Source organism: Metopolophium dirhodum, chromosome 3, assembly GCF_019925205.1.
Source record: "Metopolophium dirhodum isolate CAU chromosome 3, ASM1992520v1, whole genome shotgun sequence".
Taxonomy (NCBI): Eukaryota; Metazoa; Arthropoda; class Insecta; order Hemiptera; family Aphididae; genus Metopolophium; species Metopolophium dirhodum.
In genome coordinates, this window is record NC_083562.1 from 4,970,904 (window position 1) to 4,987,238 (window position 16,335).

The 16,335-nt window shown below is 31.6% G+C and overlaps 1 protein-coding gene across 8 annotated transcripts in view; it reads right to left on the reverse strand.

Annotated features, from left to right (window-relative positions):
• Positions 1-2,983: 2,983 nt before the first annotated feature.
• The window catches only part of LOC132941358 (uncharacterized), a 103,225-nt gene continuing 89,873 nt past the window's right edge, over positions 2,984-16,335 (reverse strand). For all 8 annotated transcript variants that reach the window (XM_061009378.1, XM_061009380.1, XM_061009379.1 and 5 more), the window contains one exon: positions 2,984-8,425. In XM_061009378.1, the coding sequence (XP_060865361.1) occupies positions 8,157-8,425 (269 nt within the window). In that variant the 3' untranslated portion in view covers positions 2,984-8,156. The remainder of the gene's footprint in view (positions 8,426-16,335) is intronic.

Here is a 16,335-nt window from a genome sequence, read left to right on the forward strand (position 1 = left end):
GAAGGGGTGACTAGACGAAAAATTAATGTACTTTAAGTGGACGTAACACTGGTATTTGTTGTCTCCGTGCGTAACATATCAAATGTGCGCTCAGCAGAACACTCGTAGCTTCGTTAGTTTAAACGTTAGAGACCTATTATGAAACTTGGTGGTAAGAACATTATCTGTGTTTGTACGTTGGTCTTTACGATAATTCAGTTTTTAAGTGAGTTATGAGCATTTTTCATTTACGGTTTATTATATAAGCATAACTTGCTAAAAAATTGAACTATCGTAAAAAACCAAGTTAAAAAAACACTATTTTTAGTATTCTTTTAAGTCTCAATATCCACCAACAAAATCCAGGCCTGTAGCCAACTTTGATTTAACTGCGGTTTAAAAATGTTTCAATTCACAAAAGAGTCCTTTAAGTTTTAGGTATAGTGTAGCAGCAACACGTTTTTGATGTATCCTAGAAAATATGCAAAATCATATTTAAGGAGAACCTTTTCACAAGATGTATTATAAAGTTTTATTATGATGAGTATTGAGAAAAGGTTGGTAAACTTTGTTAACTAGGATGAAATAATAGATAATGTTGCTAAGTTGTAAAAGTGGGTAGAACACGATTCCGTACGTTTGTCCTTTTTAGCAACAGGAGTATTGCGTATATTTTTAGATGGGTTAAAAAATACTTGTAAAAAAATAAATACGATTGCGTATGAAATTATATGCAGCGTTGTAAAATTTATTAATTTTACCATAATATACCTAATACATCCAGTACATGTACAGTTCTATAAAAATTAATGTAAAATGTTGTTTATTGTTATAAATGTTGTTTATTGTTGTATTACTCTAACCGATTTCGTCAAAATTTAAACTTTAAATGTATAAACAATTTTTTTGATATTTTTATAGGTATGAGTAACTGAATAGTTGTTATTTTTGCACCTACGTTGGAAAAAACAATATGTTTTTTTTATACAAATTATTTATATGACGTTAAATAAGACTGAGAAATTATTTATTTTTTTGTAACGACTTAGTACCTACATCTAATCTAAATTATTATAATTTATCATCGCATTTTTCTTTAAATCAATTATTTTAATTATTAAAATGTATAATTATTTATACCTATGTATAAAATGGAATTGTTTACCTTAAAACTTCGTTTGTGTAGTTAAAAATCAGATAAATTCGTACTCAATCGTGTAGCTTAAAAAGGTATTACCGATAACGAAAGTACGCAATCGTGTTTCACCCGTAAAAGTAAAATAGGTATATTAATAAAATTGTTATTGATTTTTTTAATTTTTTAAATCACCTCTTGACCGCTGCTGATGAATTGTATTATTCATTATTTCTGTAGTTTCTTATTATAATAATTTACTTTTAAGTTGAATATTGTTTTATTGCATTTGTAATTCCAAAGAAGGAAGCAATTTATTTTTCTTTGGTGGCTGTTTTATAATAATTCCCTATAACAAAAAATACCACCAATCAGTCGACCGCCTATAAGGGCTAACAACTTTTGATGCAATTATAATGTACATTGTACGATTTGTATGTATTTATTTTAATATTTACTAGAAAAAACAACACAACAATGCTCTATGGGGGAAAAAGATCTAAAATTAGGTAGGTATCTTTTATTTATTTTTTATTTTTATTTTTTTTATTAAAAATACATATAATTACAATCTATACACATTTGCTACAATAAATAATTTTGATTAAAGATAATATAACTAGCGAGACTAACAGATATTGGGAGGGCACTCAGTAGTGCCACCCGACAGACTAAATTAGGAGGTTTCTAGGCCAGGATCGTTTAAGACGTCTCTGGGGGTTAACGGGGGTTGTAAAAGAAGATAGGAGTTTTATTAATGGATTGTTGTGATGGGTTAACTTAGAGTGGGAGGAGACGTAGTGAGACTTAGTTAGTTGAGGGAGCGATGGAATATTTAGGTCTTTGTGGAGATTGTTATTTGTGATGTACCATGGAGTAGAGACAATTAGCCGCAGACAGATTGACTGGAATGCCTGAATTGTTCTCGTGTTGGAGGGTTTGGCAGAGCCCCAAATCTGGATGCCGTAGGACCAAACGGGTCTGATGATAGCTTTGTATATTAATAATTTATTACTAATTGCTGTCTTAGGTCGTAGAAGAGGGCGGAACAAGTGGAGTCTGGAGTTAACTGTTTTTCTTTTGTTTTTAAGGTGTTGAGCCCATGTTAGGCGTCTGTCGAATGTCAAACCTAGGTATTTTATTGTCGGGGTAATTGGAATTAGGTTATTATTGAGCGATACAGAGGGGCAGTCACCTGGTCTAAGAGAGAACGTAATAAAAGATGATTTTGCTTCGTTTATTTTTATCTTCCAAAGGTTTGACCATAATTTAATCGCGTTAAGATGATTTTGTAGCCGTTGAGATACTACCAGGGGGTCATTATCTGAGGCCAGGATTATCGTGTCGTCAGCGTAAGTACCCAGTGTTGTATGTGGAGAAATCGGAGTGTCGTGGGCGAATATAGGGTAAAGGAAAGGAGCTATGTTGCTTCCTCGAGGGACTCCAGCTAGAATTTGGAAATTTGCCGAGTAGCTTTTATTTACGCGAACAGAGAAAGTGCGATTTTCAAGGTATGATTTTATAAGAAGGTAATAAGGGGCAGGGAGGAATTTTTTGAGTTTGAAAATAAGTCCTTCGTGCCACACCCTAGCCGACTAGAATTTTATGAAGTAGAGTCTTCGGGTATACCCTCCCCCCCTATATTACTTATTGTACACATTTTATTACAGATTGTTTATACATTCTTGTTCGTTCTAATAAATAATAATAATATTTTTTAAATTGATCCGACGCAACGGTTTGTAATAATTCTGGGAAGATTATTGAAAAAATGTGATTTATATTCAACCTATACTTTGTTAAGACCGAGTACCTACCTACATAGTGAGTAGAGTTCAATGTTGTCAATAAATGAAAGGAAAATTCGTTTATATTTCAAAATGTTTATTACATGATGTATTATACATATTATTATATTATAAGATTTGTTATAACTAAAACAATAGTATACTTAAAAAAAAAACAAACATATTAACAATCAACGTAATACATATTTTATTTAACCTAAAAGTAAATATTTTACTCTACATACAAATATGTATTGAGTGAACGCCCATAATACTTACTATAATAGTATAGTGATTGTACTGCGGTTAATACAAGAAAATGGTACAAAACCCGGTTATGCTTATGTTTAATATAATATTATTATACATCAAACTATTTACAATATTTAGGAGTATGTCATTTGTTACGAATAGTAAAATTCATATTATTTAATGTACGACCATGTATAACCGTCTAAACCGATTTTAAAATTACTAGTTTGAAGTCGTAAAAAAAAAATATTGGCTTGGTCATTTGCAATAGTGCACAGGTTTGTGCCTGAATCAATAAGCTTGCAAAAAAATCAAATGACAATGATTATTACGAATTTGGCCCCGTTTATCATTATAGTGGTATGGCTTTTTAAGTTTTAACAAATTGGTTATATCTTTTCTTTATTTTTCGTCAAAGTTCTACATTTATGACGATATTACCTGATAATTGATTACTGATCTAATAATTTTTCATATTACTATAATTATTTTATTTATTTATAACATTGTGATAAGTTTTTGAATCTAAAAATAAAAACCAAAAATTAAGCACTAATTAACGTTTTAAAGTTTCATATAAACTCACTGATACAGGTATAACCGTTTAGAGAAAATAAAACGTTTCTTATTCACAGTGTGTTTGTATTAGGTATACAAGATATGATTTTGTTAAATAATAATATTACAATATTTATTAATAGAGGCCTGTCTGACGCGGTGGTTGGCCGCAGTCACTAACGTGTGCTGCTGTCAATCATTTTGTCCGTCGTCGCTGGCTCCCAGATGGGTGACCACTCGGGTTCTTGGCGACGAATCCTTGTCCCGCACATAAAACCACGTGTTGGAACACCAACCGTGTTAGGTACCAATCGTAACCACCCCCACACAACATAAACCCAAAGGCCGATGTCGCTGAGGGTCACAAAAAAAAAAAATATAAATAAATACCTACCAAACAATAGTAATATTATATCATACGACCATTTTTTTCTAAATAATGATACTACGCGTATTCATACAAAATTATATTATGTCTTAATATAAGTATTTTATGAGTATAACTGTTTAAGGTATGACAAATTAATAAAATTGATTCAGAGAAAAAAATTTACAGCAAATTCCAAAAAATAACCAAAAACATTTTTCAATGAAATTTAGTGTACAATATATTTTACTAAGGTACTTTTTGTTGAAAATCACAAAAATCAATCATAAAATCAATGAAAACCTTAAAAATATCAACTATCTAGAGTCTAGAGTATAATTCAGTATAATAATATATCGATACACATTGCAAATACGCTGACAAACACTACGACCAATGATTGTCGTTCATATTTGATTACGGATTAAATGACATTAATAATGTCATTTTACAATCTCGAATATTATTATTTATATTTTATTTACACACACTTGAAAAACCCACTAATGAACGACTAGCACACACACACACACACACACAATTACACAAACGAACGTATTTGTGTATTTTGTATTATTATAAATCTATTTCCATATAGACCTATATCCTTAATGGAATAATAACGAACTCGCCGTTTCCACGGTTACGATATGACGGAGAGCTTCTCCGTTCGGCTGCTCCGCAATAACGAATTGTCCTGGCCAAGACTAATAATAATGATAATAATAATGATAATAATAATAATATTATACCTATCCTAACCACCGCAGTAGCAGTTATTTTTCGATTCGACCCTAATTTATTTACCAAACGTATATATAAATTTGTCCCGACACGTCTCCCGAGTAAACCGTCGCAAAGCCGGATTAAGTTACCACGTTGTATAACGCCAGCAACGCGCAATGCACTATACACTTTTATATCATTCCGTCGAAACCATTAAAAGTTTTTCGGGGTGTATACACCTATATAATACAGTATAATTGTATATTACTTTCCCCGTTACGTGGTTCGACCTCAGCTCTTGTTTAGAAAATCGCAAGTAGAAAATGAATTGTATTTATCGGCGCCCGAGGGCAGAAATTATGTCGATATCGAAACTCTCGAGTCTGACACAATATATCGTGCTTACAAACAAGTCGGTAAAGCACGATTTCGCACTTTTATCTTTTTTAAAAAACGCCACGTGATTGCGGACCAGTGTTAAACATTTTTGAACCGATCAAACAATATTCTGATATTGGTGCCCAAGCGTGTGGCGATTTTTTTAGGTAAAAATATATAAAAGTACGTATTCGTGTTTCTTGCTAAAATATACGTAAAGTGTACAGAGCAATTTTCAGACGAGTTGAATTGAAATAGAGACGTAGGTACACGCTCTATAATTGATAAAAGCAAATTGTATTGTTTGTACCATAATACTTTCAGTTGTAGCAAACTATTACAGGCTATTTAGTTGAACTATCAAAAATTCAAAATGGTACTTATAATTAGTAATTAGTAGTTAGTGACTATGAAGTCTTATTAAGTATTTTTTTGGTAATCTCTAAACGAAAAACCCAAACTTACGTTATTTTAATTAATTTGTTATCAAGTTAAGCTTAATCAACTTTTTAAGTACTTGACATCTAATCCAAAACATAATTCAACATTTTAAGTACGATTTATTTTACTTATCTTATACCTATATTTAGTATTTACTGAGTTGTTTTCTAAAGTATATTGTATTTTGTATTTAAATAATATTGTTACTTGCAGAATTAAGTATTTAGTATTTTTAATAATACAATAACTCAAATGAATATTAAATACCACCAACTCATTTTTATTTTACTAATTAATATTGTGAGTGATGTTATAATGTTATCAGTAATAATTTTGTCACTGCTTTACACCGATTAATTGCTCGTCACAGGCGTGTTTTCTAAAACGTATCAATAAAATAATTTTGAAAATGTAGTATTTTTGAAAAGAGTTTTTTTTATTCTATAACGACTTGAAATTGAAAATGAATATTATTTTTATTATGATGTTGCTAATCAAATTATTATTGATATATAGGTACCTAGCTAATTATGTTAATTTATCAATTTAGTTAATTTTTCAAAATTAATTTTGATATTTTCTTATCAAATTTTTTTTTAAATTTATTTATTTATATTGTATTATTTTCTGTATTTAATCGACGGAAGATGATAATATAATATAATTTGTATTTAGATCAAATCTTAAAAATATTTCGCTCATTTCAGAAATCAACATTCATCAACGGAATTTTGCGAACGCGTGTCTATGGTACTGCTCGGAGGTCGTCAGATAAATAGGCTTTGACGCCAAAACGTAAAATGAAAGACCAACATCAACATCATAAACTGTGACAATCTGAAATTATAATTTCTACTAATTTACCGGTACGTTTTTTGTCGTTGAAAATATTGATTACATTATAGTTAAATGTCTGACGAAGTCACATTACATCACAGACCACAGTGCATTAGCAAATAATAATACAATTATTATTAATATTATCATTATTATATGTAGTCACTATTCTTATATCATGACAATAATAATAATTGGCAAAATAATGAACCCATAATATGGATGTTTAAAATATACACAAGACAAAATATGTATACTCAGCAAATAAGGAATATAGTTAGTAGTTAAACCATGGTTGCAGCTTAATAATATTTAATATTAGTATTCTAACCTACCTATAACAGTTAAAAATATAAGTACATAATAATATAATATACAACCATATCTCATGTGTACCTAATGAAAGTAAAAATATATATATTATATATACTGTCAACTGTCAAGTCACAAAGGCTGCGTTGTGACACTTAGTAACGAAAGAGGGAGCAATAAGTTAGTTCGTTTGTCCAAACGGATGTTGATCGTTAAACGCAGTTTTTTTTAAGTTTATTTTAGGATTTATCCGATTCGTTACCGTCACCCGAATAAACATGATTTCGGTATCCGGTCGATAAAAGTTTGAAAAGTAATTATATATATGTGTGTGTGAATAGTAGTGGCACCGGACGATGATATGACGACGACGACGACGACGACGACGACGCGTAAAGGGTGGAAGTAGAGTAGGGTACAGCTGTGATAAGTACATTGTGTTCACATACATACACGCATAAGTGTATATATACACGTATGCGTGGGCGTGGCCTAGGTTGTTTGTTTGGAAAGTTTATTTGCTAAAGTTTATGCCCATCAAACTGAAACTGAAATGTTCCGCGGGTAGGCGATTTGCGTCTAAAAGAAAGACAGGTGGAGGTAGAGCGAGAGATAGAGTGTGATTTAGTAGAGAAGAATATTGTGTGTGTGCGTATTATACATCAACGTTGGGTGGAAAAGGATTTTATCAAACTCCAGATACCTACCTATTATTAAGATCAAAATGTCCGGATTATTTGAATTTTTGGATTTATATGTTTTTACCGGCCTGATCGGATATTTAGTTAAACTGCCCGTGAAAAAATCATGGAAGTATTTGATGGGTAAAAACTATACGAACTACAAGAAAATAATAAATACAAACTCAACTAATATTAATTGGTAAACTAATAACATATTAACACATTCGAATTTTCCGCCAAACTCAATTCCAGATAATATCTGAACAGTGAACGGTTTATCACACTATATTTACACGATACGAGTATAATCACTATAAAACAAACTATAGCACATATTATAATATGTACCCACATATTTGGCATTTTTGTCTGAAGTTATCTTTACCGTATTTTACAATAGCATAATATTATTATCATGATGACAAGACGACAAAAAATAAGATTTGTATAGCCGCGGAAATGCGCGTCCATGCCGGTGGGTGGATGGACCGTGGGTAAGATTGGGTGGGTGTGTGTCGGGCCCGTCAAGGTTCTATGATCGCTATGGCCTTGAGCTGTTCGGGCCGGGCCGGATGTCAGCTGATCGCCTCGTCCGGCGGGTTGTTGGTGAGAGTGTTCCACAGCGGTGACCTGACCGGTCTGGGTGGCGGTTTATCCGTCTGCACGGCCACCGATATCCTGGCGATGGCCAGCACGTGTTGCTAGCTGTCCGGACACACGAGAGCCTCGACCGCTCCGCCGCCAACGACCCCGCCACCGTCGGCCACCGCCCCTAAACCGGCCACCGGTCCGCCGCCGGCCACGCCGCCACAGCTGCTGTCCATCTCGCTCCTCTCCTCCATGACGGGATCAAGGTCGCAGGACGCGTATGACCGGCTCTCGCTGCGCAGCGGGTGGTTCCTACCGCCGGACGACAGTGGCGACGGCATCGCACCGCCACTGGCATTCGCCCCCGCAGCCAGGTATACGCCTGAAAAAACACACGCTCCATATCGTTAATATAATTTTTATATTTATTTATTTATTTATTGTTATTATTATTACATTAAACTAGCATGATGCCCAATAGTAGGTAGATACATAATAACTGTACATAATTCACAAACATAAACGTGTAAAATACAATAACAAATTCTTAAAATCTATTTGTTATAATCTGAATAACATAGGGTGTTCACTGGCATCATCTGGTCAACTGGATTCATCATACCATATTTAATGTTATAAAAAGGAATGTAAACGGGAAAATACAATCTTGTCGGACGACCAGGAACTTTAAAATAAATTTGAGAAAGGAGAGATGGGTTCAGCTATCAATCTATATCTTAATAATATATAATTGATATTAAACTAACTGACGATTTATGCCTAGAAAATATATAATAATAATAACGATAGTTTAGGATAGACAAGAAATAAGTTCAGAATGTGTTCAACTCGTTTCTTATGATATAAGAAGCGATACAGTCAAGTCTCGATGACTCGAATTTTTTTTTGTCCCTAGGAAAATTTTTTAAAAAAAACTCGAGTTGTAACTCGAAAAATACATAAGTCGAATTAATTTTTATCTCCCTTGACATTCGAGTTATCGAGACTCGACTGTACTTGTAATTCAATGGTGCGATCGTGGTCGGTAGTTACGTGTTGGTAGTGGGGAGGCGGGTTGTCTCGAGAGCGAATGTCTGGCGATGAGGTTAAAGGTATAGGAAAACAACATTACGATTTTCATATTTGTATGACACAAAGCCAATATAATAGTATTATGAGATCATAATACGAATGCATTTTCAATGCATAGATATTTACGGAATAATAATATGTTTTGGCAATTATTTTTATCCGCCCAGTATTGATAATTGCTCGTAGATGGACTATACGATTTTATTTTTATAATATAATTATTACAATAAATCTATTATTATAATATATGAACGGTCTTTCAAACACAACTTTTATTCACATAATTATTAATAGTTATTTATTATAATACACGAATATAGTTGAATATTTTAGGCGAGAATATAATGTAGTTTTCGAGAGATTTTCACCTCTTATGTAATTACAGATAGATACCGGATAACCTGCTGAACAATAGCATACCACGTCATCTTGACATCGCACGACGGCTGAGTAGAGCTAAAGAAAAGTAAATTACCGGGTAAAGGTTAGGGTAAGATACCGAAAAGGAAAATATAAAAAAAAAAGCTGATACTACACTATTATTATATAGATCAAAACATAACAATGGACGACGAGTGTTCAAGAAATATGAACATTCTTTAGTTTTCGAGAATAAGAAAAAATACTTTATGAGCGAAATAGAATTCCCTTCTATTCATTTTAATGTTGTTAGATTTTTAACTAATCATACAACGATAATATTATGTTATATTTTGAAATAAGGAATTTCGTTATTTTTTAAGTAGTCGAATCATCTAATATGCAAATAAGTAACAACCATCCAAAGAGGTAATATTATGTAATTTTCAATACAATTATATTAATATTTCATAATTCGTCTATATGGCCTATCGAATATAAGCATCAACATTTCCTTTCTGAAAAAGTTCTGGAAATGTTTCATTTTATTTTCTCGACGTCTTACAACATAATATGATCTACGTCATGATGTCATATTAAGTATTAACCCTGTTGCAGATGTAGGTTTAAGAATTGTGAAGAACGTTAAACCCTGTAACGAAAAAAAAAAAAAACCGAAATGAGTCTTGTACTCTTGTGTATACGACATAATTTAGAGTACAGACATTGGTGACGATATGAAAAACTATTCACTTAAGTGACTTAGGTACTATGACGAGAAAGAGAGGGACTTCAGTGGAGATCAAGCTGCCATAACGAATATAATTTAGCTCTACTAAATTAAAATCGAATTAGTCCTGGAACGGACAAAAAGCGTGTATAGGCAACTCGGTGCGAAAATTCAATCAGCCTTTATACTGTCAAACACTTGAATTCGTTAACACCAAGCACGGGCGCCATTACCAACGTATTATGTATATTAGGTATATACATAGACCGCGTTTTAACGTGCCACGTGTCCTTCAATTTTAACAAAATATTCAATCCTCGAATAATTCACAAAAACTCTATACGTGGGTAAATTTAAAAAATGCTGTAAGGTAACGCTGTAATGTGCATAGTAGGTGGTGTCAGTGTACCTCATTTTTGAGTAGGACACTGTAACGGGTGTGTTAATAATTTTAGTTTAATACAAAAAACGACTTTGAGCGGAGATGGCCTGTCATCCTTTTGCTAAGCAAATTTTATTATATATGTCTATTTCTATTGTAACTGTAACACTATTATAGTAATTTATTTTACTATTATTTTAATGCGGTAGATCGACTTAATTGTTGCCGAAAATATCCCATTTGTTGTATTTTAATGATTATTATAATTTATAATAGTATTATATGTATTTATTATTTATATCATATTATATTGTTGTCATTGACTTTTGTGTCAATACCGACTTACCGTAGAACTGTGGAAATAGGTATTCAAGGTATAAATATAAAATAGACAATAGCTTAAAATTGATATAAATATTTTTAAAATGTCATCGTGTACAGTAAAATACAACAAAATACGTAAAAGCACCAATGTATCAATTCCTCATAAATAATATTTTTGAACGATAGCCACATAACTAAAATCGTCATTCTTCGTTTAAATAACCATTTTAATCAACATTTAAAAAGAATGTTGCTATTCTATATATACATTATACATATATTTTTAAGACTTTTAGTAAGTATTAAGTAAGAATTACTTATAAAGAAGCTTGTATTATATATTTAAGACTATAAGATGATTCTAAACATTTTTATCAACTTTCGGGAAATCGTTAATTTACGATTTCATCAAAACTTCAGGAGAGGATAAAAATATTCGTGGAATTATTTTTGTAAACAAGTCTTAAATGGAACTTTGTCAAACTTAACTACTTAAGGTATGATTATTAAAATTTGTATGTGTTTTCAACTACAAAATAATTTCGAAAATGTTCGTTTCAATTACCTATTCAAACTTCAAACGATCATAAAAAATTATTGTAGATTTACGTTAAACTTTTTTTTTTGAATTACAGTATACAAAAAACTTAATAAAAACCTAGTGTTAATCGTTCATGCTTTTTGATCGAGTTTGCATTTATTTTTTAATCATTATTAAAATTAAAATAAAACGTAAAATTAAAATATCTATAAGCAACTCAAAAAGAGGCAATATATTTTGAAAATTACCATTGACCATACTACATGTATATGTATATTTTATATTGTATATAAAATGCTAATGTAAACATTTTGTGAATATTTCAAGTATCTGTGATAATTCGTTTTTGAATTAAAACAAAATCGAATTTGTCAAAAACAGGTTTTGTATAAATATTCAAGTTTTTCCCAATAATTAAGAAAATTACTGGGAGTTTTTAACTTTTGACCTCCTCAATGTACCGAATTGATTCCTACAATATCACTACTTCCTACAGAAAAAGTGAGGAAAGGAAAAAAATCAAAAACTGAAAACAAATTTTAAAAAAAACACACACACCAATTATACACCATTGAATCAACAATACATTCTTCGCACCGCTCAAAAATTAAAATTAATTAATTTATACCGTTTGTGACATAATGTCAAATCAGACGTGGAAGCCAAGACCCTTACAATATAATATTATGTCATTAGCGCACATTTGAATACGTTTTTATTATACCGATTAAAATTAATTATAAACTATGTAAATAAATAAACTTATTATACGTTTATACCTACTCGGTTTGATAAATTATAATTTGACACAAGGATTTCTTAAAGCATTTAATTCGTATATACAGACTTGAAAAGATAATTTATTGTTTTATTTTAAGTATGACATTTATCATGAATAATTTTATACGCATTGATTTTAATTTACCGACACCTACCTTGCTACTTTACGACTAATCAAGCCCAAGGAATTCTGAAATATACATTGACATCAACAATATGTCATCTTTTGGCAAATGGGCAAGAGTTAGTACCTAAACCGGAATATTAAAATTACAACGTTGGTGGATGGGTATACTATTTTCCAACTAATAGCGGGCTTATTCAAGTAATATAGTGACCTATGGTCGCAGTTCCTATACTAATATTTTACATGGCCACGTGCTTATAATAACCTACGACCCCAGCTGGTGAGCCCCTAATTCAACTGCACGGGTTATAGGATTTACTTATGCAGACCTAACGATAACAGTTGGGTAAATCATTGTCGTTCGGATAAGTCCTAACTTTGACGTTCGTTATAAAATATTATAATACTTCGACGGACGCAGTATACATATCTACTCACTTACTTACGGTTATAATATGTGCGCTGTCATATAGTTTTAGGAGTTCGCAATTTTCTGAGTAAAATTGACTCATCCAATAAATAAATCAACAACTATGGAATTGGTTTCCACGTGCAACTACACTTCGCCTACTATATAATAATATGATAAAACACGAGTAGGTACTTCCGTAACAAAAATAACATTTGATCATAATGAAAGTGTACTTGTCGCCTAGACATTATTATTAACTATTATAATTTTTAATTTAGTTGTACCGCTGACATAATTTTCAACCAGTTGTGTAGATACGATGTTTCCCACCCACTGGGGGGGGGGGGGGGGGTGGTTAAAGAGTTTATATTTATACATATATACATTTATTATTTATAACCCATAAATTAACTAAAGAACGAAAATTACGATTAATTAATTATACGATATTGTTTCTTATCCATACTAATAATTTGTATAAAGAATAAATATTTGTTTGTTCGTTTGTTTGGGATAATCTCTGGAACTGCTGAACAGATTAAAAAAATTTTTACCATCATAAAGCTACACTATCCCATGGATCTATATGCTTTATTTTATCTCGATAATTGGCCTTTAATTTTTTAATTGCAAATTTCAGAAATTTTTGTAACAAAAACAATAATAATGATGAATAATATATTTTTGTTTATTTATATTGTTATTGGGTACAAAAAATAAAATGGTTAGTTATTATGATTGAATATAATTATTATTGTAGACCTGTATTTTATATTTGGCCAAAACCATCAAAATGACTGAGTTAAAATTCTTTAATGGAGATAAAGATAGATTAAATCTACGGTAAATATAAATTATATGGTAATATTTTAATACTAATAAATAATAATAATAATAACGATAAATAACTTGGTATAACTTTGAAACTTTAGAGTTAGGAATTATACACTTACGTACGCACCTCGTGGGGTCTACAAAATATAATAATATAACCTGACAAGTGACAATATACTGCTCATACTACTCGCATAATCACAAACTAGTCTCACGGGCAACGGCCGGTCGGGATGGCTATCATATAATATATAATCGAACGTGTCCTGACTGCCTTACTGATTTATCAACGTAGGACCTAAACAATGATAGCTTGAGACTTGCGATTTTCACGGTACTTTCCATTTAAGTTTTTACTAAGAAAGCATTTTTCAAAATTCGCATTTTAAAGTCGTTCTTGCACAAGCATTTTGAGATTCAAGATCGTCAATGAAATTTTTTAAGTTTTAAACACCATTACACAGAATATTAAATAACGAATTGAAGAAAGTTTGAATCACATAGAGTTGTCATTTTTAACGGGCAACAAGGTGCACGCGGTCAGCTAATATAATAACATAAAGGCCTAACCTCCCTTAATTTTTCTTGGAGTATCGATTTTCAATTGTTTGAAATGTTATCGTTTTTACATCAAAACATTTGGGATTTTTTTTGGAATATCGAAAAAATATTTAATTTTAATTTTGTGGTTATTTTATTAAATACCTATCTATATGTAAAATTATATACAAATTATTTGTGTAGAAGGAGGATTTGTAGATTGTACAATGTTCCTTAACATAGGTACTATACTGCAATCGTTTTTCTATAACGAATAATTATTCCGCTGACATGTCACTGAAGTAAGCGAAGGAAGCTATATGCGCATCAGATCCATCTCTTCATACCATCTATATCAGTCGTCACAGCCTAATATCCCGTTACGAGCAAAGTTAAACATAATGTAATACAAAATGTATATTAAATCAATAATAAAATACGCCAGCCTAGCACGTGGAGTACAGCACTCATATCAACAACAAACTAGAGAAAACTTGAGGTTGGCTAGCATATTATAGGCTTTAAAATAATAATCCCCTTGGTTTGTATGGAACACCATGCCTTTCACGTGCCTATCGAGTTTCCCACTACAAGCGATGAACTTGCAAGTGTCCCCCGACGGCGAGGATCTACCGATCATCACCGTTGTACCTTTATACTGACAAGCAGACTTGAGACCAATGACTGTTCGGTGATCTGCGAGTATCTACGGCATAGGCGCAACTAGGAACATTTTTCTGGGGGGCTAAAATTGTATCAGCAACACAAACCCTGATAATTAATGTTTTAAACTAAAATATGGTTAAACAATTGGGGAGGACTTATCCCCCCCCCATGTCACTCCTAATTGCCCCTATTCCACGGTGTCACCTACAAACATGATAGACGGGCTCCAACGACGACCTGTGGGATCAACTATGGAACTCCAATCAAGGATTATCGGAAACTATAGGACACAGAAACGACTATGACAGGTTCAGCTATAGAATAGCGTTTTCGGGTTAGGTCGACCTTCACTCGCTTGCTTGAGAAACGTCTTCCGAGCAGAAGTAAAACCTCAAACATCAATTCTTTAGGGTCTACAGTGTAGACGACAAAGGCTCTTTCCTGATATTGTATTTAGAGTTTAAACTTTCCCTTTAATTGTTTATACTGTTTATATGGTTCGATTGCTCATGCTCTAACTCAGATGAATCCGACACCACTGCCACACATTGTAGTTATAATTCTTGAGATAGAAATGAAAGGATTTAAATTACCATTGAAATTACTTAATAATAATTACGAGACGGCGATCAAGATATTAAGAAAGTTTCAACTTCATAGTGTATGTGAAAAAGATTCAAAAAACTTAATACCATTTTCAGTTATAAGAGAAAAAAAATAAACGTATATTTTGCAGATTATTATAAATTAATGTTCAATTATAACTATTAAGAGAATACTTATTTTTTGGTTTCACCTCCTCAAAACCCTTGGGAGGTATAATCATGCCTCTGACTAAAACTGAAATATTGATAAACAATATGTAACTCCGAATTTGGGTCACGGTGTACCGTGTAGGTATAATAGATAATATGTGCCATAATATAATATACATATTCCTTAGACACTCATAGCAAATATAAATTACCCATCTACGTGTTTAAAAAAAAAAAATAAATATATGAAAAATTTATGAGTGTTCATCTTAATATGAAAAAAATTAAACTAAAAAAAGAATTCATAGGTACTTCAAAGGTTATATTAAATGTTTTCTTTAGCTCTAATGAGAAAATATAAAAACCAGATTTGGATTCCTTTTCTTATCGGCGTTCCATATGAACATAAAATACAATATAATATTACAATTTGTTATGTATACATAGATATTATGAAATTTGTGCACATTGAGCATATTATGCGATAAATATTAGATTGCGTTATGATATTTGATAAACTGGCGTATTATATTTGAATATTGTAGTACGGTACTACTGTGTGGTATTATATTATTTATTATTCACCCATATCTCAATTTATAAGGATACCGCTTGCCCACACGATTTATTTAGTATCGCGTTACCGACGTGTTATACGGTAAAATTATATTTATTATAATATTGTAATCCAAGGTCTCGTTGATATTTAGCCGTCAGCGTTGTATACTCGTACCTCATACATACGACTT